The sequence below is a fragment of the Vitis riparia genome, chromosome 17, assembly GCF_004353265.1.
Source record: "Vitis riparia cultivar Riparia Gloire de Montpellier isolate 1030 chromosome 17, EGFV_Vit.rip_1.0, whole genome shotgun sequence".
In the NCBI taxonomy this organism is placed as follows: Eukaryota; Viridiplantae; Streptophyta; class Magnoliopsida; order Vitales; family Vitaceae; genus Vitis; species Vitis riparia.
Genome location: NC_048447.1, coordinates 9418422 through 9443009, shown reverse-complemented (window position 1 = coordinate 9443009; position 24588 = coordinate 9418422). Strand labels below are relative to the sequence as shown.

The following is a 24588-nucleotide window of genomic DNA, read 5'->3' as shown; positions in this document are numbered from 1 at the left end:
TTTTAATTATTTTTTTGACATGTTAAACTTAAAAAGATAATATATAATAAATAATTAATATAACAAATTAAATAAAAACAAAATATATAATGGACAAAAATGAAAATATTATCCCACAAATAATAATGATTTTAAATATTAATTATAATAATACATTTTATAAATTAAGGTTTAAATTTAAAAATTCCATTTTATTATTTAGAAGTTTATGATATAAGATTTTTTATATTAATACTAAATAAAATATTTATTTATTTTGTAAATTCTATCACATGTAAAAGTAAAAATATTATTGTAATACTATTTTATTATTTACATTATTTTTATTTTTATTTTCATTTTAAATTTATCATATCAAAATCACAATAAGTGATGATGCTTTTATCATTTTTCTTATGATTTTAAATTGATTGTGGATCTAACTTTTTTTTTTTGGTTAAAATATTTAATTTTTAATTAAAATAAAATATAAAAGAAAATATATATATTTTTTAAAAATTGTATTTAACCTTTCATATTAATTTCATAAAAAATAAGTATATCCTTAAAAAAAAAAAAAGGTAAATTAATGCTTAGGAGAACCGGAAACATTATCATACTTATCATGATGTATATATTCATTTGGGACCCTCGATAAGTAATTTGAGGTCTTTCCCCACCCCAAAAAGAACTTTGGGATCCTAGGTATATCCATTCTTAGAGGAACCAAGACCCCTATTTTCATTTTCATGGTTCATATATTCCTTTGGGGACCCTTGAGAAGGAATTAGAGGTTATTCCCCACCCTAAAATGAACATTGGAACCCAAGGTACATCCTAAAGACAATTTGGTGCATCATTTACAAAATTTGGTACATATTTCATAAAATTTGGCACTTCCTTAAAACAATTTTGTACATCCAAACCATGAGCTACCAAGACCTCTATATTATTACCCATGGTTCATTTATTTCTTTAGGGATCTTTAGGAAGTAATTAGAGGTCGTTCCCTACTCCGAAACGAACTTTGGAACCCTAGGTACATCCTTAAGGAAATTTGGTATGTCGTTAAGAAATTTTGGTATATCCAATCATCAGGCTATCGAGACCCCTATCTATCTTCCCATGGTCCATATTATCCTTTGAGGACCCTTAGGTAGTGATTGAAGGTCATTCCCCACATCAGAACGAACTTTGGCACTCTTGGTACATCCTTTACAAAATTTGGTACATCCTTCAAAATATTTGGTACATACAATCCTTGAGCTATTGAAACCGCTATCTTATTATCCATAGTCCGTTTATTCCTTTAGGGATATTTGGGAAGTGATTGGAGATCCTTCCCTACTCTGAAATGGACTTTGGAACCCTAGGTACATCATTGAGAAAATTTAATACATCCAATCCTTAAGCTAACAGGACATTTATCTCCATTTCCATTGTCTATTTCTTCTTTTGGAGACCCTCGGGAAGTTATTGAAGATCATTCCCCACCTCATAACAAACTTTGGCAATATTGATACATCATTTACAAATTTTGGTACATCATTTACAAAATTTGGTACATCCTTCACAAAATTTGGTACATTATGAATGATGTACCAAATTTTGTGAATGATGTACCAAGTGTTCCAAAGTGCGTTCCGAGGTGGGGATTGGCCCCCAATCACTTTCTTATGGGTTCAAAAATGAAATCATGTACCATCCATGTTCATACGGGGGACTCAGAAACAATAGAATCGGATGTACCAAATTTAATGAAGGATGTACCAAATTTTGTGAAGGATGTATCAAGCGTTCCAAAGTGTGTTCTGAGGTGGGAATCGACCCCCAATAACTTCTTTAGGGGTTCCAAAATGAAATCATGGACCATCCATGTTCAGATGGGGGTCTCGGAAACAATAGGATAAGATGTACCAAATTTAATGAAAGATGTATCAAATTTTGTGAAGGATGTACCAAGGGTTCCAAAATGAAATCATGGACCATCCATGTTCAGATGGGGGACTCGGAAGTAATAGGATCGGATGTACCAAATTTAATGAAGGATGTACCAAATTTTGTGAAGGATGTACTAAGGGTTCCAAACTGCGTTCCGAGGTGGGGATCAACTCCCAATCACTTCCTTATGGGTTGCTAAATGAAATCATGGACTATCCATGTTCAAATGGGGGTCTCGGAAGCAATAGGATCAGATGTACCAAATTTAATGAAGGATGTACCAAATTTTGTGAATGATGTACCAAGGGTTCCAAACTGCGTTCCTAAATGGGGAATGACCCCCAATCACTTTCTTATGGGTTCCAAAATGAAATAATAGACCATCCATGTTTAGATGGGGGTCTTGGAAACAATAGGATCAGACATACAAAATTTAATGAAGGATGTACCAAATTTTGTGAAAGATGTACCAAGGGTTCCAAAGTGTGTTCCGAGGTGGGGATCGACCCCCAATCACTTCCTTATGAGTTCCAAAATGAAATCATAGACCATCCATATTCAGATGGGGGACCCGAAAGCAATAAGATCAGATGTACCAAATTTTGTGAATGGTGTATCAAGGGTTCCAAACTGAGTTCCGAGATGGGGATTGACCCCTAATCACTTCCTTATGGGTTGCTAAATGAAATCATGGTCCATCCCATGTTCAGATGGGGGTCCCGGAAGCAATAGGATCGGATGTACCAAATTTTGTGAAGGATGTACCAAACGTTCCAAAGTGCGTTCCGAGGTGGGGATCGACCCTCAATCACTTCCTTATAGGTTCAAAAATGAAATCATGGACCATTCATGTTCAGATGGGGGTCCCGGAAGCAATAAGATTGGATGTACCAAATTTTGTGAAGGATGTACCAAATCCTTGAGGTGGGGATTGGCTTTGTGTTATGTGAGGAGTCGGTAAAAAGAAGGTTGACCCATTAACACCATGGGAAGGCATTCAAACATTTACATTGTATCCTTAGAATAAATGGAATTTCTTTTATACAATAACATTAGTTTGGTATGTTATGTGCAGAAGGCAATCTAGGGGTGCACCTTCCATTTGAAAGGCATGCCTATGTGTGAATGACATTATATTACTATGCTACATGCAGAAGGCAAAGTAGGGGTGCACCCTTCATTGCATAGCTATGTCCATGGGTATGATAACATTATTTTGGTATACCATATGTAGTATGCAAACTAGGGGCACACCCCTGATTTTAGAGGCATGCCTATTTTTGAAACCATTATATTGGTAGGCTATGTGCACTAGTCAACCTAAGAGCACAACCTTCATGGAAGACGCATGAATGTGGGTGAAAAACTTATTTTTGTTAAGCTATGTGCAGTAGGAAAAAGATAGGCATGACTCTCTGTCAAAGGCATGCCTTTAGGATGTGATTAGAGGTCATTTCCCACTTCGAAACGGACTTTGGACCATTTAGTACATCATTTACAAAATTTGGTACATTTTTTTTTATAAAATTTGGTATATCCTTTAAAAAAATTTGGTACATCCAATCCTTGAGCTAATTTTTTGCCCATGGTTTGTTTATTCTTTTAGGAATCTTTGAGAAGTGATTGGAGGTCGTTCCCTACTTCGAAACCGACTTTGGAACCCTAGGTACATCTTTGAGAAAATTTGATACATCCAATCATTGAGCTAATGGGACACTTATCTTCCTTCCCATGGTTCATTTATTTTTTTGGATAGTTTTAGGAAGTGATTGGAGGTCGTTCCCCACTTCGGAACTAACTTTGGCCCATTTGGTACATCCTTTAAAAAATTTGGTACATTTTTCACAAAATTTGGTACATTTTAAAAAAAATTTGGTACATTTTTAAAAAAATTTGGTATATCCAATATTTGAGCTACTAGGACCCCTATCTTATTACCCAGGGTCCGTTTATTCCTTTAGGGATATTTGGGAAGTGATTGAAGGTCGTTCCCTATTTCGAAACAAGGTTCAGAACCCTAGGTACATTCTTAAGAAATTTTGGTACATCTAATCACTTCTCAAATATCCCTACATGAATAAACATACTATAGGTAATAAAATAGGGGTTTCGATAGCTCAAGAATTGGATGTACCAAATTTTGTGAAAGATGTACCTGATTTTATAAAGTATGTACTAAGGGGGCCAAAGTCCATTCCGAAGTGGGGAACGATCTTTAATCACTTCTCGAGGGTCTCTAAAGGAAGAAATGGACCATGAGAAGGGAGATAAGAGTCCCGTTAGCTCAAGGATTGTATGTATCAAATTTTCTCAAGGATGTACCTAGGGTTCCAAAGTCGGTTTCGAAGTAGGGAACGACCTCCAATCACTTCTCAAAGATTCCTAAAAGAATAAACGGACCATGGGTAAAAAAATAGAGGTTTTGATAGCTTAAGGATTAAATGTACCGAATTTTTTTAAGGATGTACCAAATTTTTTAAATGATGTACCAAGTGGTCCAAAGTCCTTTTCGAAGTAGGGAACGATCTCCAATCATTTCTTAAGGTTGTCCAAAGGAATAAATGGACTATGGGAAGGAAGATAAGTGTTCTATTAGCTCAAGGATTGGAGGTATCAAATTTTCTTAAGGATGTACCTAGGGTTCCAAAGTCTGTTTCAAAGTAGGGAACAACCTCCAATCACTTTCCGAAGATCCTTAAAAGAATGAACAAACCATGGTTAATAAGATAAGGGTCCTGGTAGCTCAAGAATTGGATGTACCAAATTTTGTGAAAGATGTACCAAATTTTGTAAATGATGTACTAATGTTGCCAAAGTCCATTCCGAGGTGGGAAACAACCTCCAATCACTTCCCAAGCGTCTCAAAAGGAAGAAATGAACCATTGGAAGAGAAATAGGTGTCCCGTTAACTCAAGGATTAGATGTATCAAATTTTCTCAAAGATGTACCTAGGGTTCCAAAGTCCGTTTCAAAGTAGGGAACAACCTCTAATTACTTCCCAAAGATCCCTAAAGGAATAAATGAATCATGGGTAATAAGATAGAGGTTTTGATAGTTCAAGGATTGTATGTACCAAATATTTTTAAGGATGTATCAAATTTGTTGAATGATGTATCAAATTTTGTGAAGGATATACCAAATTTTGTAAATGATGTATCAAATTTTGTAAAGAATGTGCCAAGGGTGCCAAAGTTCATTTTGAGGTGGAGAATGACTTTCAATCACTACTTGAGGGTCCTCAAATGATAATATGGACCATGAGAAGATAGATAGGGGTCTTGATAGCCCGAGGATTGGATGTACTAAAATTTCTTAACGATGTACCAAATTTCCTTAAGGATGTACCTATGGTTCCAAAGTTCGTTTCGAAGTAAGGAACGACCTCTAATTACTTCCTAAAGATCCCTAAAGAAATAAACAAACCATGAGAAATAATATAGAGGTCCTGGTAGCTCATGGATTGGATGTACCAAATTGTTTTAAGGATGTGCCAAATTTTATGAAATATATACCAAATTTTGTAAATGATATACCAAATTGTCTCTATGATGTACCTTGGGTTCCAATGTCTATTCCAGGATGGGTAACAACCTCCAATTCCTTCTCGAGGGTCCCTAAAGGAATATATGAATCATGAGAATGGAGATAGGGGTCTTGGTTCCTCTAAGAATGGATATACTTAGGGTTCCAAAGTTCCTTTTGGGGTAGGCGAGGACTACTAATTTCTTATCGAGGGTCCTAAAGGAATATATATACCATGATAAGTATGATAGTGTTTCCGATTCCCTAAGTATGAATTCACCTATTTCTTTTAAGGTTGTACTTATTTTTTATGAAATTAATATAAAAGGTTACATACATTTTCTTATGAAAAATATATTTCCTTTTAATTAAAAATTAAAGATTTTAACAAAAAAAAAAGTTAGATCCACAATCAAGTTAAAATCACAAGAAAAATGATTAAAGCACCATCACTTATTGTGATTTTGATATGATAAATTTAAAATAAAAATTAAAAGAAAAATAATGTAAATAATAAAATAGTATTACAAAGATATTTTTATTTTTACATGTGTTATAATTTACAAAATAAATAAATCTTTTCTTTAGTATTAATATAAAAAATCTTATATCATAAACTTTTAAATAATAAAATAGAATTTTTAAATTTAAACCTTACTTTATAAAATGTATTATTTTAATTAATATTTAAAATCATAGAATATATTATTTGTGGGATAATATTTTCATTTTTGTCCATTATATATTTTGTTTTTATTTAATTTTTTATATTAATTATTTATTATATATTATCATTTTAAGTTTAGTATGTAAAAAAAAATAATTAAAATCAATAAATATGGAGAAATTAGAGAGTAAAAAAAAATTAAAATTAAAGAAGTTTTATGAGAAAATGCATGAGCATATTAAAAAGAATATAAATGAAAAAAAGAAAAATAATAATAAAAACTATAACATGTGACAATGGATTATAGTGGCTAGAGAGGAAAAAAAAAAAAAAATGAAAACGTGCCAAATGGTAAGAGAGATATACTAATGTAAGAGAAATAATAAAAATAAATGATATATGTACTTATTAACAAGTGGTATTAAATTGATACGTACTTTGTCATTTAATTTACTTTTGAGGGTAATTGTGAAATAAATTTAAAAGTAATATTGAAATGGAACAGAAAATATTTTTTCCTATTTTACGCTAAATTAAAAAGTAAAAAGTAAAGTTTTAAATGTAGTTAGTTTGGTCACATGATTTAAAAAAAAACCGCAGTGACACGTGGCACTCTAAAAATGGCCGGCCACAATGGTCATACGCTGTTTGGAAGCCGAGAAAGAGAGGGAGAGAGAGTAGGCTGTGGTCAAGTTTTTAGGGTTTGCAGAGACTACCAAGGTACGTCGATCCCCTTTCAGCATCTCTGATTGAATCCACGCATCCTTGAAAAGTGTCAGATTCATGTTGCATATTCGCTAGAGTCTTTGATTCTGTCAGAGATTCAAACTCCACACATCTTCAATGCCAGTAATGTCCATAGATCAAAGTTCAAAGATGAAGGGTTGTTCTTTATCAGGGCTTCAAATCATCATTTCCACAATAATCTCCTGAAAATCTGTGCTATTGTGTGATTCACTTTAAGAGCGAATAGAGGAAATAGAAAGTTGTGGGATTTGGAAACACTAGACATTTGTGCTGATTGTGTAGAGTGTCTTTTTGTTCAAATCTCTAGGGGTTTTGCAGGCAGATAAGAAGTAGGGATTTATCCATGTTGGTGTTTTGGGGATGGAACCCAGGTCGCCTTCCAAGTTTAAAATTCCTATTATGGGATTTGTTCAATATAAACGGGTCTTCAATATTGGTATCATAGTTCTGGCCGTTGTGCTGTTACTGGTTGGTGTTTATCATGTATTTGGACCGGGGAGAGGTGGCAATGTGTTGGGAAGGCCTTACTTTACTGTGGTTGTGGACTGTGGAAGCACAGGGACGAGAGTGAATGTGTATGAGTGGGTCATGAAAGGTGAGAGGAACTGGGAGCTGCCTATGTTGATGCATTCATATCCCGACTTTTCAACCAAGAGTCCTCTCTGGAAAGGTGCTTGTCAGTACCATTGCATGCAAACTGAACCTGGGTTAGATAAATTTGTTGGTAATTATTCAGGGGTGAGGGCGTCTTTGGAGCCATTGCTTGTTTGGGCTGAGCAGCAGGTACCACCTGAAAGACGTGGAGAGACTCCGGTTTTTGTTCTAGCTACTGCTGGACTAAGGAGGTCAGATGTTGTTGATGTTAAGCAAGTTTTGGATGATGCAGAGGCTGTTGTGGGAAAGCATGCATTTTTGCATAGGAGAAGTTGGATCAGGGTGTTGAGTGGAAAAGAAGAAGCTTACTACGGTTGGATTGCTCTGAACTATAAGATGGGGAGACTTGGAAATAATTCAAGGTTGCCCACCCTGGGACTTCTGGATTTGGGTGGTTCATCATTGCAGGTGGTGATGGAGGTAGGTGAATCAAGAGAAGATGGGCACTTGGTCAGATCAAGGGTTGGCTTGTTTGAACATCGAATCTTGGCATACTCATTGACGGAATTTGGTATAAATAAGGCATTTGATAGGACAGTTAGTATGCTAAGCCAAGTGCAACCACTCAGAGAAGGTTCTGGCCGTAAACTGGAACTCCAGCATCCTTGTCTTGGTTCTGATTATGTGAACAATTACACCTGTGATGGTTGCATTTTTTCAAATGCTACTGACTCGAAAAGGTCTCAGCCCTTGCGAAATCATCACTTCACTTCTGTGTATCTAGTTGGAGACCTGAATTGGGAGCAATGCAAAGGACTTGCAAGGACTGCTGCAATACATTCAAGCAGCTCAGATTGGTCCAACCTAACACTTGCTTTAAACTGCAAAGCACACTTGCCTTCTCATAGTGGTCAGTTATAACTTCTAAACCTCTAACAGCAGTTCATTCTAGACAGTTCTTGCACATTTATACATTTTTTGACATTTTTATGGCCTTACAAATTCACATGTGCTAAAAATCTGATCTCTCTTCCAATGACCTCCAGAATTCACTTGGGGCTTCTGCAATAATAAATTATTGAACATTTAGGGCTACCAAGAACAGCATTTTATAATATCTAGTAAGGTCTCTAATGTGCATAGATGACCATTCTTTGTCTATGCTAGACTTTGTTGATTGGTTTAGCTTGTGTTTAGGAGTCAGAGATTGTTTTTACATTTTTTGTTATTTTCCTTTCCTCAAGCGCACCTTTTTGGGGTCAATTGTATACATTGTATATACTTTGCTCCATTTGCTCAGGCACCATTAATATAACAATTGCAACCCTGAGGTTCAATCTGTCCAACGCACACCTGTGCTTTATTGTGGTAGGCACTGTGATTGGTTTGACATCAAATAAAGAACATATGCATTATGAAGCTTTTAACTTATATGCATGTATTGAGATGGATTTTGACCTTATTTAGTGGTTCTCCTCTAGGTACATCATTCAAATATTTAGGCTATGTTTGGTTCTCGGAAAGTGTTAAGGAAAGAAAAAAAAATACTAAAGAAAATGATTTTCTTATGTTTGGTTATACTATGAAAAATATGAAAGAAAGTCAAATATAATTAAAATTAAGAAGAAATTTATATATTTTTAAATTATTTAATCTTTATATAGATGGGTTAATTGAGTGAAATGAGTTTGAAGTAGTATATAAAATCAATTTTTTATTTTCCTTCACTTTTTCTTTCCTTTTACTTTTCCTCTTTATTTTTTTTCCCTCGCATTTTCCCTCACACTTTCTAGGATCCAAACATATCTTTAAACTTATGCACCATCACTATAATTTAAATGGTTACATCTTTCAACAAGGAAATTTATTCAGGATTTGAAGTTCCATGCGTCAACATGCCACATGTTTTATTCTATTTATTTATTTATTTATTTTAGTTTCAATAGTTCTGTCATTCTCATTACTAAGACCATCTATGCATCCTATGTTATCCACAAGCTAGCTTCCCACCATTTTTGCACTGAAGGAGTGGTAGGTTTCATGTGCTAAGGTTCATACGTTTAACTTCCATCTTGCATTCTGCAGGCAGCAATATACTAAATTCTACAGCCACCACCCATGCTGCTGCATGCTTTCATGCTTTGTCTGGATTTTTTGTTGTTTACACCATGCTGAATTTGAGTCAAAGAGCCAACATGACAGAAATTTGGGAGAGAGGCCAGCAACTATGTTCAAGATCAGATGCTCATTTTGGCAGCATTTCCGGAAATTATGCTAGGCAGTTTTGTTTCAGTGTGCCCTATTTAGCTTCACTCATTGAAGATGGTCTATGTCTTGGTGATGCAGAAATAAATTTTGGCCCGGGAGATGTTTCTTGGACTTTAGGAGCTGCCTTGGTTGAAGGGGAATACTTGTGGCTAAGTACCACCAATTCTCGGTTTAGCATATCATCCTTGAAAATAAAGTCAGTCTTAGCATCACCATTTTTCCTATTTATTTTGCTTCTAGGTCTTCTTCTCATTGTTTACTGTAGTCAAATTAAGCTGCCTATGCCCAGCAAAAGAGGTGCCGGTGTTAGATCATCCTTGCCATCCTATATCTATCCAAAACGCAGGCCAAACTAATCTTTGGTTTCTGCATTTTTGATTGTTTGTTCTTATTGTAAGTGCAATTCATTTATTCTTTGTAAGTTAGATTACATAAATCCATTTTAGATTATTAACTTGTATGTTTGTCACTATAAGACAAAAAGCTATGTTGTACCCCTGGTTGGATTCTAGAGTTTTCTTCTTGGATAATAGCTTTTATTCTTGTGCGTCCCTGATACTCAACTTTAGATGGAGTGGAATGCATTCTGGAGTGAGGGTGTTTGAAAGGTACAGGGTGGTTGGGGAATCATTTGAAGCTGTGCTGGACAGTTGCTATCGTCTCATGATGCTTACTTCTAGTTTAAGAGATATTCTATTTAACATACAACAGCTGTGTGGTCCCAATTTCATGGTACTTGGGGATCCAAGATTCATCTCTTTACATCTATGTGATCATGTTGAATTTCTCGTAATATTTATGAGAGTAAATCTCGCTACATAGGATGAGATTTTGATGCAATGTTTCGGGGAAAAAATCATCATTTTTTTAAGGCTCTCACTACAGTACCAAATTGATACATATTCAGGAGCTAGACCAATCACATCGTGCACATTGTGTCTTGTATACATACAGTCTAGGGTCCATTGTTTTGTGCCCAATATGATCCCATGATTTTTTTGTATTTTGATTTCATTTCTTTATTCGGCTTTTCATTTGATTATATTTTGATCTCATTTATTTGTATTTCATACGTATTTAACACCTGAGATTGAAAAAAAATAATTGTAAGCATGTGCTTCAATGGAGACTCTCTTTCAACTCAAGATCTAATAGGCAATCTCATGCTGGTCTTCATTTTTTGTTGACTGAATTTGTGATCCATTTGGGTTGTTTTTGTGAAAAAAATAAAAAGGAAAATTTTGGGTTTTTGCCGCAGCATCTAGTTTCCAAACAGGACAGTATATATTTGACCCAGTTAAATGCAGGCGAGAACCAAAAGGACCAAGAAACTACACCAAGAATAAAGAACAGAGCATCATGAGAAGGCCAGCATAGCTTATGTTTATAATATTATGCATACAGGTAGACGGATCAAATTACATCATAATCATGTTCTATTAGCTTGTTCATGCACATACAACCAGATATTTACATCGTTCTGACCCCTCAACAGGCAGTAGTAGTTCAGTATGTAGACACGCTGCCGGACTCACAGCCTTCCAACCCAGAATTTTTGACATCCACCCAGATTTCATTTATGCGCCCAAAGATCTGAAATGGAGAACTGTATTGTGCAATTGAGTAAGCATAATTACTTTCAGAAGTAGTGAAGTTTGCCCATGGGGACCTACTCAGGCTGATGGCAAGTTTCTCTGCCTCTTTAACAATGTTATCATCCCTGGCATATCCTGAGAACTTCCTCACTGCAATACAGTTAACTGCCCATTTATCTGGTTTCAGGTGTAGTTCAGGGAGAGGGAGTGGAGGGGTGGCCTGGAACTTCACAGGCAAGTAGAACCGGACAAAATAAGCCGATGAGTGAAGAGGGCCAGCACCAGGAACAATGCTTGTTAGGACAGGCGCAGTCATTGAGATCCGAGAAAAGTTCAAATTGGCGCCTTGGATGTACTGAAACAGCCTGTCAGGTGAGTGAATCCAAAGCAAAATGAAATGAATCCTCCATAATCATAAAGAGGAAAATCCTAAAGAGATCATCACTAAGACTGCAGCATTTCCAGGAGAAGAAGTTCTATGAAAGATTAGATTTCATATTGGGGAATAATCCTTGTACATTATCCACAATGAGTGAAAGATTCCTTTATTTATTGATTTATTTCTTTACATTCAGGATGGATGTTGCTTTCCAGAAAAAACACCGAACATGTTGACCATCTTATGTTATAGAAATTCAACAATAACATAACAAAACAGCCCAGCTTTAATTCCAAGAACATGTTTTGGGAAATTACAAACAAAAGTTACTTCTGACAAGTGATGATTTTACAGTCAGGTTGTAGTGACCTAGTTGAGTATCACATCACTAAGTTAAGGTTTGGTGGTTGGGCTTATAAACAAATGGGTCATCTCCCCTTGATAGTTGATTTTCAAGGATAAGGTCTACGCAATGTATAGACCATGTATGGACCAACATGCACCGTGTGGGCAGATTGGGGAAGGGCTACTACCTAGCTGCGTGCAGGATTTGCAAAGTCATCAATCCACCCATAAAAACCGCCATGGGTGTTGGTCTAACTTAGTGATGTGGGACTCAACTGTCATTACAATCCACTATGCTTTCAAAACCGCTGATTTCCATGGTGGTTTTTATGGGTGGTGAGGTGACTTGGTGGATACTGCACATGACTAGGTAGTAACCCTCCCTCAATCTTGCCGCCATGGTGCCTGCTCTGATACAAATTGTTACGTATATATTGGGTAGAACTCACCCTTGAAAACTGACTATCAAGGGGAGGGTGCCCAAGTGCTTATAAGCCCAACCACCAAGTCTTAAATTAGTGACGTGAGCCTCAACTAGTCATTACACAAGAAAGTCACTTTGTTCATTATCAAAATTGTTGAAACACTGCTCTTAACAAAGCCAGTGGACTTCCTAACTGATATAGAATGACCTACACTAGTCAAACAAAAAATCCAGTTCAAAATAAAGCCATGGACCTTCCATATATTCAAAGCCTTATTCTGAGAATGATATTTGATCTTTTTATTTATTTATTTATTTATTTTTATTTTTTTATCTGCAAATGAGATTTCTATTAAAAACGCCAAAAAGGGCAGACCAAAGTACACACGATGTATACAACGACAACCAAAAAGCGACAAAAAAAGGAGGAGAAGATAAAAAGATACTCCCTCTCTCAAATTGACCCCAACCAATCAATGAAATCTACTATGGACATCAATCTTTCACCTATAAACAGTTTGGTCCAAGTTAACAAGTTACACAAAAACAAGTATTTCAGCCTTTGGATTGAGAATTCCACATTCTCAGAAGATCTTCTATTTCTCTCTTTCCAAATAGGCTAGAAGAGGCATAAAGGAGTTGCCCTCCAAACCTTTTTTCCTCTTTCTTCCACAAAGGAACCATGTCGGCCTAGCATAGTCTCTCTAATTGTGGACTGCAGCACCTAAAAAACTCTAAAGAGAGAGAATAATAGCTCCCACAACACCCTTGCCTTGTCACAATGCAAAAGGATGTGATCAATAGACTCCTCATGAGATAGACATAGGAAGCAACGGTTGGTCAAAGACCACCCCCTCCTTTGAAGCTGGTCAAGAGTTAAAGCTTTTCCCCAAGTCGCCTCCCAAGCAAAAGAGCACACCTTAGGAGGAACCCACGCATTCCACACAACACTAGAAGGGAATTGCACTACCCTTCCTGTGTCTAGGCTAGCATAAAGTGATTTAATAGAGAATGTTCTACTCTTCATATAAACCCAAAACACTTTATCCTCTTTACCCTCTTCTACCAATTTATCTTGAAGTCTTGCCAAAAAGCGTTCCACGATAATAATCTCCCAATCATTTAGGGGTCTTAGGAAGTTAGGATTCCAACCACCCCCCTCATTAGAATGCTGCCACAACTCCGCCACTCAAACATCTTTAGAGTTAGAAAGAGCAAATAAAGAGGGAAAAGAAACATTTAACGGCTCATCCCTGCACCACTTATCTTTCCAAAACTTTATCCTTTTCCCATTGCCCACCGAAAAGGACAATTTAGAACTAACTACATCCCACAACTTTCTTATGGTCTTCCATAAACTAACACCATAGCCTCCTCTCGCTTCCTTAGAGCACCAACCCCCTTCCAAATCCCCATATTTACCACTAATGATTTGTCTCCAAAAGGCCTCCCTTTCTAAAGCAAAGCGCCAAATCCACTTACAAAGGAGGGCCTTATTAAGCGAGTGAAGGCGCCTAACACCTAGGCCCCCCATCCTTCTGTCAGAGCAAATGGTATCCCATTTCACTAGATGAGGCTTACTATCTAAGGTCCCGCCTCCCCATAGGAAGTCCCTTTGGATTTTTTCCAACCTTAATCGCATAATCCTTGGTATCCGAAAAAGAGACAAAAGGTAGATTGACAAATTAGATAATGTACTTCTAATCAACGTTAGTCTTCTCCCTTTGGAAATATATTATCTTTTCCACAAAGTCAATCTTTTGCGGAATCTTTCTTCCATTCCATCCCAAGCCACCAACGAATTAAAAAGGGCACCTAAAGGGAGCCCCAAATAGGTGGTCGGGAGCACTCCCACTTTATAGCCTAATACAAGAGCCAACTCATCAAGGTTCTCTGCTCTCCCCATCGAAATAAGCTCACTCTTTGTTAAATTAATTTTCAAACCTAAAATGGTTTCAAACCGCATAAGCAACCAGCTTAAGTAGGTCAATAGGCCTCACAAAACACCAAAGTGTTGTTTGCAAACAGTAGATGAGTAACCTCCAAACCCTCTCCACCTCTCCCATTCACTTTGAAGCCAATCAGAAAGCCACCTTCCCTTGCCCTTCCAATGAGACAGCTAAGCGCCTCCATAGCAAGCATAAACAAATACAGAGAAAGACAATCCCCTTGCCTTAATCCTCTAGAGCTTTGGAAGAAACCTGAAGGGGTACCATTCACAATAACCGAGAAACTTGGAGTAGAAATGCACTAACTAATCCAACTAATCCACCTTTGACCAAAACCCATTTTTTCCAAGACCGCAAGTAAAAAGCCCCAATTGACATGATCATATGCCTTCTCAATATCTAGTTTGCACAGCACCCCAACCCTATTACTTTTCAGCATCGAGTCAGTTGCTTCATTTGCTATTAGGACAACATAAAGGATTTGTCTACTTTCCACAAAGGCATTTTGAAAAAAAGAAACCACTTTATTGATCATCTTTTTAAGCTTATTAGTCAACACTTTAGCCAATAATTTATACAGGCTCCCCACTAAACTTATAGGCTTGAAATCCCTAAGATCTTCAACCCCTCATTTCTTTGGCACCAATACCATAAACGTAGCATTGAGGCTTTTTACAAATCTGTTGTGATTATGAAAATCCCTAAAGAAACCCATTACCTCTTCCTTAATGACATCCCAACAACACTACCAAAATGCCATTGAAAAACCGTCCGACCCTAGGGCTTTGTCCCCATTAAGAGCTGACGGCACATTGAAAACCTCTTCCTCAGTAAAAGGTTCCTCTAACTTCGCTGCATCTTGCCTATTTAAGGTTTCAAAGTCCATGCCACTTATACTAGGGCGCCAATCTCTAGATTTTGACAAAAGGGCTTGGAATGCCTGGACAATTCCAGCTTTAATATCAGTCTCCTCTGTTAACCAAGCCCCATTAATCTTGACCTTAGCTAAAAAATTTCTCCTTCTATGTGCATTTGCCATTTTGTGAAAAAAATTGGTATTTCTGTTACCCTCCTTTAACCAAACTTCCCTTGACTTCTGTCTCTAGCTTGTTTCCTCCATAAGAGCCCGTTTCCGAAATTCTACCCTTGAAGCCTTCCTGGCAATCTCTTCCTCTACAGATAAAGTCCCTAGTAACTCTTGTGAATCCCAAAAGCCCACCTAAGTGAGGGCCAAATTCTTTCTAATAGCCACATTGCCAAACACCTCAAAGTTCCAGCTCTTCAAAAAGCCTTATAGTTTTTTCAACTTTTCTGTCAGAATGAAACTAGAGAATCCTCTAAAACTAAGCTCCAACCACCAAGACTTCACTAGATCCTTGAAACCCTCCTCCTTCAACCACATACTCTCAAACCTAAAGGGAGAAGGACCCCTCCGCAATCCCACCCACATCCAATAGAATTGGAGAATGATCTGACACGAGTCTAGGCAAGATACACTGCAACACATTGCTAAAATGGCCTTCCCCTCCTTCAGAAACCAAGAAACGATCTAACCTCAAATGGGCCTGATTATTCAAACCCCCACTCCAAGTAAAAGACCCCCCTAACAAAGGAAGATTCCTCAAATGGAGGTCATCAATGACCTTTGTAAATCTTCTCATTGCCAAAGTCAATCTCGATGCACCAGAATGTTCACCTGGAAATCTCACAACGTTGAAGTCTCCCCCAATACACCATGGGTCACTCCACAGGCCCCTAATTGCCCCAAATTCATCCCAAAAGTCCTCTCTAGCATTCCCAAGGGTAGGGCCATACACCCCTGAAAAAATCCAGACGGAACAATCATCACAACACTTAAAGCGACAAGAGATTGAGTACAAGCCCAATTCCATGCCCATCAGCTCTAGCACTTTGTTATCCCAAAAGACTAGAATCCCTCCTGTTACCCCCCTAGCATTCACTGCCCCCCACTCGAAGAATCTTCCTGTTCCTAGACTGTGAACCAATGTGAAAATTCCTGAATATACTGATAAAATCAGAAGAGAAAATTCCAATAAAAATGCAACAAAGGATGATATGAACGATATTTTGCAGATGGAGTTAGCACCAGAAGAAGAGACTATAAATTGACAATATATAAGAGAAATGATTGACAATATAAATCATAAAGATTAATTTCTGTAACATTGGTCTACAGTTGAAAGTGGCAGCAAGCACAAAATAAACACTTCCCATCAAAGTTGAGTTTTGGTTCAAATTGGCCATTTCGACCATTAAAATATACATCTCAGCCTTCCTCTCATACTACTGTTCAAAACCCCCTTGGCCTCATTTTATTTTATTTGAAAAAAATTGTTTGAAACTCCCATCTTGAAACTATGGCTTTAGTACAAATTTAAAAACCGCATCTTGAAACTACAACTTTAATAAAGATTTGGAAACCATGTTTTGAAACTGCAGTCTCTAATTTATATAGAAGTAGTATTTTCAAAATGTTGTTTCAAATATATTTAAAAAGAAAACTAATTTGAATAATAGTTTCAAAACGTGCCCAAAACTTATATTTTGTTTGGTTTGAGGGCCAATTTGATAAAAAAAATTCATCAAAGTTGGTCTAGGTTTTAGTACAAGTTGTTAGTAAGAAAAGCTTATCTGGATCTGGGGTCAAATGGACTCATGTTACAAACAAAATATGAGTTTTAAGTATGTTTTGAAAGTATTGATCAAAATATAAGCTTATTTGTTTTTTCCTTAAATTTGTTTGAAACTGCATCTTGAAAATACAACTTCTATATAAATTAGATGCTGTAGTTTCAAAATAAGGTTTCTAAAAGCATACCAAAGCCATAGTTTCAAAATACAGTATCTAAATTTGTACTAAAATCACATTTTCAAGGTGCAGTTTCAAACAACTTTTTTTGAAAAAAAAAATGAAATAAAATAAAAGTAGTGGAAGGATCAGTTTGAACCATAGTCTGGGAAGAGAGCCAAAAGGTATATTTTTAATGTCTGACATGGCCCATTGAACCAAAACTCCACACAATCGATCAAATATGTCCTTGACCACAGATTCATGAAGCGTTTTTTTTTTTTTTTAGGAAATTTCCAATTTAAATGAAGAAAGCAACCTCAACATGCATTTTCAGATACAAGAAAATACAGTAATCAACTACAACATCCAGTGGGTTGCCAGTTAAATTCCAAAAATTTGCATTCTCATCATAACCACTACCAATCTTCCAAGTGGGTTCTGATGAAAAGCCAAAAAAATCTGCAATTTATTTTTATCATATATCACACGCAAACAAAATTTGCAAAAATTCCCAAATTTTGTCATGAAAAGCCTTAAATATCAGCAGAGTACTCAGCAGCTAAGACATTCTTCAATATATTGATATTATACCCTACAATAAAAAATAAAAAAATTCAAAACCCATTTCCCAATTTTAGTGGAACTAAATGAAATGATCAAATTTTCACTTACCCTCCGTTTGGTTCCCAAGAAAACAGAGGGAAAAAAAAACCCTCATGTTTCCCAACTCAAAATTTTCAATTTTCTTCCATTTTTCCTGCAATTTCTAGGAAATCAAAGGGTGGGCTAACTCTTCATCAAACTAGAAGCGAGAAAATGATAAAGGGTAAAGGACCTGTGAAAGCCATTCCAGGTTGATTTCTCAAAGGATATGTCCCGAACAGAAGCCGTCATCCAAGTCGATTCCGGGTAGAGCCTGACCTCGAAATCCGATTCTGCATGAATCACTGCAAATTCAGGCGATTCAATTCCTTTACAGAGAGCAAGACAACAGAGGATGCTGATCAACATCAACGACAGCCATGGCTTCTCCATCTTTCTCTGATGCAGAAGTTGACTAGCGCATGGGACTATGAACCATGGGTTTGGGCTTTTGTCCCACACGACAAACAAGAGAACGGACAACCCAAGAGTTCGATATAAAATAGGAACATAGTTACGATCAAAAGCATATCTTTCTCGGCCTTTTGGCTAAGATCAAGTGTAGTATCTGTTCTTATCAGTTTAATATCTGATACGTCGGTCATCGACTCACACGATATTAAATTAATTTCTTAAGGGTGTGAGGGTTCACCACAGCAGCTTGCTACTGGAACCTGCGAGCGTCGCCTATGCGTAGCACTACTGTACGGGCCTGGCGCAACCCTACGACTCTAGTTAAACATTCCCTAGTGAGGCAGTTGCTCTAAAAATTGTGTTAAAATAATGGTATATTACATTTGGTTTCAAATCTCTTACATTAAACCTCACGCCTTATACATATTTATATGATTATTTTTAAAAAAAATTCTTGATATATATTATTTTTATGTTTGTATAATTAATTTTTAAAATAATTATCTGAAACCAAGTCAAAAGGTTTTACGACAACATTGTGTTTTTTGTTTTTTTACAATAAAAGAGTTAACAAAATAAATAAATAAATAACAAATTTTTTAGTTATTAAAATATTTTTAATTTTTAAAATTCCTTTTATTTAATTTTTCTTTTTGTAAAGATTAAATAATTTTGAAATATTTAGGTGTTGTTTGTTTGATATCTGATTGATTGTGCATCCTCTTTATGGTTCGTGAGATTATTTTGCTCCTATTATTAAGTAATCTTGTTTCCCATAGAGGCGTTTTAGCTCGCTATCTAGGTACGCTCCTTTTTATCTATTTTTGAGAATTCTATGGACACATATGCTATTGATGACTATATCCATACTTGATGTGATTCTTGAGTGCTTAGGTGTATACTTGATTTGCTTGGATAAAACACATGTTGTGTGCTATATTTTTATACTAACTTTTATATTTTATGATAGCACTTGAGAAACCGTTCAGGTATGCACTTTGACTCTCTCTTATGATCATACTTTCTTGTTTGACATGCTATTTTTTTTTTAAATCACCTGGCCTACCTAGGTATCCTTAATCAACCATTTAATTGCCACATTTCCCTCAACTTAGTCAGTAGAGACCTTTGTAGGACTTAGAGGGGTACCTTCCCAATAGGTAACTTGATCCCCAGACCTAGACTTGGGTTTTTTCAAATACACGTTTTTCCGAAAACTATGAAGTTAATTTTTTTAAGGTTTTATTTCTTGTTTTATTTTTCCTTTTAAAATAAAATAAAATAAGTGGCGACTCCGACTTTTAAAAAATTAAAATTTTCACCAATAAAAGCAAGTCTCGTTGATCGAGTGGGGGCGTACGTGAAAAACGAGGGTCTACAAATTGGTGACTCCATTGGGGATTTTGAGGATCAAGCTTGAACACTAGTTGAGGAAAATGCGGCGTTTAGTTGGTCGATAAGAGGGTACCTCATTTTTTTAGGCAATGTGATTTAGTTTGCTTGCTTGATTGGTTTGCTATCTTAGCATGTCTTTGTACTTGTTTATCTTGCATGATCACTTGATTGCTTGCTCACTTTAACACGATTCACTCTCACATATGATAGATAAGACTTTATTTGTATGATACATATCTGATTGGTATGATTGCTTGTTGCATGACAATCCTTGTATACATATCTGATTGGTATGATTGCTTGTTGCATGACAATCCTTGTTCCTGCATGATTGTATGACTGCTTGTCTCAGTTTACTATCTCACTTTAGATCTTAGGTTTTTTTGGGTGCATCCACATCCTTCATTGTACACTTTCGATTATCCATGAGTGATGAGATATGAGAGAGCCTTCACCATTAAGAAACCCCCTGGGAAAGCAAGGAAGTGCATGTGTGAAGGTAATAACCACCTTGCATGGAAGCACCTCATCTCCCCTGAGGCGTGTAGAGTGTTGCGTACTGCCGAAGGGTACGATCGCTTCTACTAGGGATCCTTTAACTCACCCATTTTATCTTATAGAGCCATCTCAACCTTTTAGGTTAACCTAGTCCCAATTAGGATCTCATTCCTACACGTGAGTGCATCTGTGAACCTTCAGAGCTGACCCATTTTATCTTATAGAGCCATCTCAACCTTTTAGGTTAACCTAGTCCCAATTAGGATCTCATTCCTACACGTGAGTGCATCTGTGAACCTTCAGAGCTGTCTTGGTCACAATTGGGTTTAGTTATCCTCTTCATGGTCTCTTTTTGGTGTGCTCAAAGATTGGTACATGTTTGAGTTTCAGTTGGGCCACCTTTTTGCGTTGTGATTAGTACATTTCCACCACTTTTAAGCTTTCTTCATGTCATTTCTCTTTCCATGCCTTTGTACTTTATAGGAGTGTTATTAGTTTTGGTTCGAATTCGATTTCTTAGATTAGAGTTGGAAATAGATTGATTAGGGTTTCAAAGCAGTCAGGTATGGATCCTCAGTATGATACAGTTGATCAACTTGCAGTCACCATGACTCTATTCATGAGGCATTAGCAGGTTTGAGCCAGAGGATTGATGGACAGTGAGATAGATAACATCTTGTTTAGGATAAGATGTCGTGTGATTTATTGCCTCCCACCCCCACCACCCAGTTAGCTAGTGACATTGTTGAGGGTGACATCATACATATGATGAGTTTAATGGATACTGGGTCAAAGTTTATCATATGAGAGTTCTTATAGAGGATGTTAGTTTTTCTATAAGATGGGAGATTTGGTTGACATGGTTTTCTTCATGACGAGCATGAGATGAATGTATTGGATGATAGTTGGATGGTTAGCACAGATTAGCCATAGATAGTTCACTCTCTTGATATGCTTGAGATCTTCATTGTTGAGAGTTCAGGAGAGATTCAGTTTATTTATGTTGGGGCATTCGACTTATGTTGATGATATGTTTGAGGACGATGTGAGCCCAGTTATGGTCATGGAGATTCATCTATTCCAAGAGACCCTAGGGACTTACTTCGAGTACACCACATGTCATTAGAGAGTTGACCCCAGAAAGGAAATATGATTGACATATTTGGATAGAGGCCAGCTCTTAGACCCTACCAATTTGGATCAGCTGAAAAAGTATTACATTTGAGACCATGATCGCAAGATGGGTGGCCATCATTTTGGTTAGCCTTACACTTTATCACCTCTATCTATATATTAGATCGTTGCTAGCCCATTGAGCTTCACTTGGTACGTTAAAGCCTTTTTTCTTTCTTATAGCCTTGATGACCATTTTTACACTCGAGTTGGGGCCCTTGATGTATATGCATGCTTTGCTAGGAAAGTCTCATGAGCTTTAAACATATAGGCCTATCTTCTCATTCTTGTTACCATCTCCTTATCACCCCGTTTGTTCTATGTTACTATCATCACATTTTCATTCTCTTTCTTGCTTTTATCATTATTTGCTTCATCTTATCTCTCATCTTTCCTAGGTTGATGATTCTTCACACTTTGGTGCAAAGAGGACGGTCATATCACTCCATTCATCCCATCATTTGGTATTTGTGAAACCAAGGTTTGGTTAATCTTGATTTTGATGATAACAAAACAAGGTTTAGAACTAATGATCATATTTCAAGTGTGATTAGGCAAGACGACTTCCAAATTGGCAATCCAAAGACAAATCAAGCCAATGAGAAATCATGAAGAAGAAGACCACCTCAAAGAGAAGAGTTTTTCAAGACCAAAGCTTCTTAAGATCTCTTTGTAAGGTTGTTAGTGTACTAGGACTTTCATGCATTTCATTCTTTATTTATGCACCAAAATCATCCAAGAGTAATATCGTTTTAAATATCTGAAGAATTGGATGATTTCATGTTTTCAACTAAAACCTTGTGTTAAATGATTTTCAAACTTGTGTTAAAAGGTTTTAAGTTGAAAAATGTTGAGTGTTGAGCCAAAAAAATGGCTCAACCGATTGTGCTTGTCCGGTCGAGGACCGGTTGAGGGAGACCAAAAAGTTTCTCTCTCTCCCAGTGGCCTTCTCTTCCCGGTCAAGGTTGAACCTCAACCAGTTGAGGTCCGGTTGAGGCCCAACAGTCACTTTCCCTAACGGTTAGTCAACCGATTGAACCCCCAACGGCTAGTTTGGCTTTTTTTCTTCTATAAAAAGGCTCCAAACTTCATTGTTTCATAAGTTTAACCTTCCCAAATCATTCTTGATTATATTTGACCCTTGAAAGAGTGTTTTTGAGTGCACCATTGTTTCATAACTTGCATATCTTTAGTGCACCATTCAATCCTAGCTTTTCTTGTATCTTTGAGCCTAAAGTTCTATTACTAGGATTTTGAGAGATCATTATTTGTATATCTTTGTGAGGAATTTTCTCAAGTGTGGGGTATCACTTGAGGGGTTGTTCAAGAGTGGGATATCTCTTGAGAAGTGTAAAGGGTGCTTGGAGCCAAAAGTCTAAGAGGGTGAATTGGAACCATAATCCAATTGTAAAGAGATTGAAAACTTGGTTGAAACTTCAAGATAGTGGAACCCTCACTCGATTAGGAGGTTGAGGAGAGTGGACGTAGGCAAGGAAGTGTCGAACCACTATAAACTCTCGTATTTGCACTCTCTCTTCCCTAACTCTTTTAAATTATATGCAATTGTCTTTATTTTGTTTATTATATACTTGCATATAATTGTCTCTTATTTTTGCATAGTTTAAATTTGTGAAAAAGAGACCGTCACCCTATTTACCCTCCCCCCCCCCTCTAGGGTGATTACCATAGTTTGGATTAGCCTCAAATTCCTAACAGTATTGATTCGAAGATTTTAGTTTGAGAGGTTGTCTCATAGGATGGGTTTCATGTAGTCATCAGTGATTTGAGAGAGTCTATTCACTCCTTGTATCTTTCCCATTGGAGTTCGATTTATTGATGATTAGAGCATGCGCATTAAAATAAATTAGCTATGATATGTTCGTATATGGTACCTTGCTCCATTGGGCACTTATGTCACCTTTTGAGGTTTGTTCATTGGCTATTTGTCATTGTGGATTCTTGTGAGATTTTTATATGGGTTCTTACTCCTTGAGCCACTCTTGTTATGCATTTAGAGTGTCGAGGGTTCATATGAGAGTTTTATGAGATCCTATGTTTCTTGGGTCATGGTTGATATGTATTAGGTATGAGAGATGAGTAACCTTTTACTAGGGTCTCTAGATCATTGTCTTATCCACCATTCCATCATTGGTGATATGACTTTCCTTTATTGTACTAATATGGGTTGATCATCATTCATTCTGCTTTCTCATTGTCTTTTTATTTTGTATCTCATCACCTCTTTCCAGATCTTCGTTCCACTTTTTATCCATTTCCTACATATTGATACACATTTATGATTTGATACATTTTTCACATCATTCACATGTTTCATTGATGGTTTGACCACTTATCATTTCTTTTGTTCCCGCCATCGACATTTCCTTTGGTTACCTTTAAGTCCATGGCTCATGAGATTTTTTTTTCTATGCATTACATCTTGTACACGAGGGTATGGGTTTTGATCATTGGGTATTTGAGCCTAGTTTCCCTTCATTTTTTTCACCTTATCACCCTGACCTACGTTACGTCCCATGTCTTAAGACCACTCTGAGACCATGAGATCAGATACTGTCTTCGACAACCTCTACTTAGGCTGGTGTTTGGGATTTGGTTGATATATAGACGTCGTCCCGTTTCTTTTTCTGGGAGATGCTTCTTTGATGCTTGGAGGTGATTTAGTGATAAATGTGGACGATTGCTTCATTTTATGGATGATATTTGATGTTGTCTGGCTTCCCACTCTACTATGCATTAGCTATCATACTGAGGTATATTCCTCTATTGAGATTACCAGTTTTTCATGGTTTATGATGATAGATGATGATTCGGTAGTATACCTTTGCTGTGATGCCGCTAGTGGAGTTTCCCCCAAGCAATTGAGTCACGCTCATATCTTTTGATACCCTTACTATTCTCAATGGTTTTACCCTAGTAAGACATGTTTTCGTCCATATTCTTAATGGAGTAGATCAACATGATGATTTTTTTATTCCTAGCAGGGTCTGCTTATGAGTTAGCATGGTGGGTCATTGCACATGTGTTGTATGAGTTGTTGATTGTCTCATTCTTGGATACAGAGATGATGGGTTAGTGTCATTTGAGGTATCTTGTGACATTGCATCAATTGCTATACTGGGGCATATTCCTCTTTCATTTGGTTGAGATGAGCCCCTAGTGGAGTACTTTCTTTGAAGCCTGGGCATTTTCATTGATCAGAGATCCCTAGTGGAGTATGTTGAGA

The 24588-nt window shown here is 36.7% G+C and overlaps 2 protein-coding genes, 1 long non-coding RNA gene and 1 other non-coding gene across 6 annotated transcripts; 2 read left to right on the top strand and 2 right to left on the bottom strand.

Annotated features, from left to right (window-relative positions):
- Window positions 1-6749: 6749 nt before the first annotated feature.
- On the top strand, window positions 6750-11110 carry LOC117904488 (probable apyrase 7). 3 transcript variants are annotated; one of them, XM_034817113.1, is made up of 3 exons: window positions 6750-8360; window positions 9536-9914; window positions 11026-11110. In XM_034817113.1, the coding sequence occupies exons 1-3, from the start codon at window positions 7217-7219 to the stop codon at window positions 11093-11095; spliced, it is 1593 nt and encodes a 530-aa protein (XP_034673004.1). In that variant the 5' UTR covers window positions 6750-7216; the 3' UTR covers window positions 11096-11110. The 3 variants fall into 3 exon arrangements, with proteins under 3 accessions (XP_034673004.1, XP_034673005.1, XP_034673003.1); XM_034817114.1 differs by having other exon boundaries at window positions 11016-11089; XM_034817112.1 differs by lacking the exon at window positions 11026-11110 and having other exon boundaries at window positions 6751-8360; window positions 9536-10721.
- On the bottom strand, window positions 11076-24238 carry LOC117904071 (heme-binding protein 2-like). The gene is made up of 3 exons (XM_034816592.1): window positions 24185-24238; window positions 18058-18413; window positions 11076-11678 (listed from the first exon to the last, which is right to left on the bottom strand). Exons 1-3 carry the CDS (start codon window positions 24236-24238, stop codon window positions 11225-11227), a joined length of 864 nt encoding a protein of 287 aa, XP_034672483.1. The 3' UTR covers window positions 11076-11224.
- LOC117904489 lies at window positions 16560-18050 on the bottom strand. The gene is made up of 2 exons (XR_004649594.1): window positions 17895-18050; window positions 16560-17814 (listed from the first exon to the last, which is right to left on the bottom strand). It is a non-coding gene; the product is annotated as an uncharacterized LOC117904489 (long non-coding RNA).
- LOC117905281 lies at window positions 18393-18590 on the top strand. Its single transcript, XR_004649687.1, has one exon. It is a non-coding gene; the product is annotated as a U2 spliceosomal RNA (small nuclear RNA).
- Window positions 24239-24588: the final 350 nt, after the last annotated feature.

Excerpts from the sequence above, each read along its gene's own strand:
- LOC117904488 (XM_034817112.1), top strand. The coding sequence starts at position 7,217 with ATGGAACCCAGGTCGCCTTCCAAGTTTAAAATTCCTATTATGGGATTT. Across the intron at positions 8,361-9,535 it reads ACACTTGCCTTCTCATAGTG|GCAGCAATATACTAAATTCT; the intron begins GTCAGTTATAAC and ends TGCATTCTGCAG.
- LOC117904071 (XM_034816592.1), bottom strand. The coding sequence starts at position 24,238 with ATGAGCGTGACTCAATTGCTTGGGGGAAACTCCACTAGCGGCATCACA. Across the intron at positions 18,414-24,184 it reads CTAGCGGCATCACAGCAAAG|CCAAAAGGCCGAGAAAGATA; the intron begins GTATACTACCGA and ends ACTTGATCTTAG. Across the intron at positions 11,679-18,057 it reads ACCTGGAATGGCTTTCACAG|GCTGTTTCAGTACATCCAAG; the intron begins GTCCTTTACCCT and ends CTCACCTGACAG.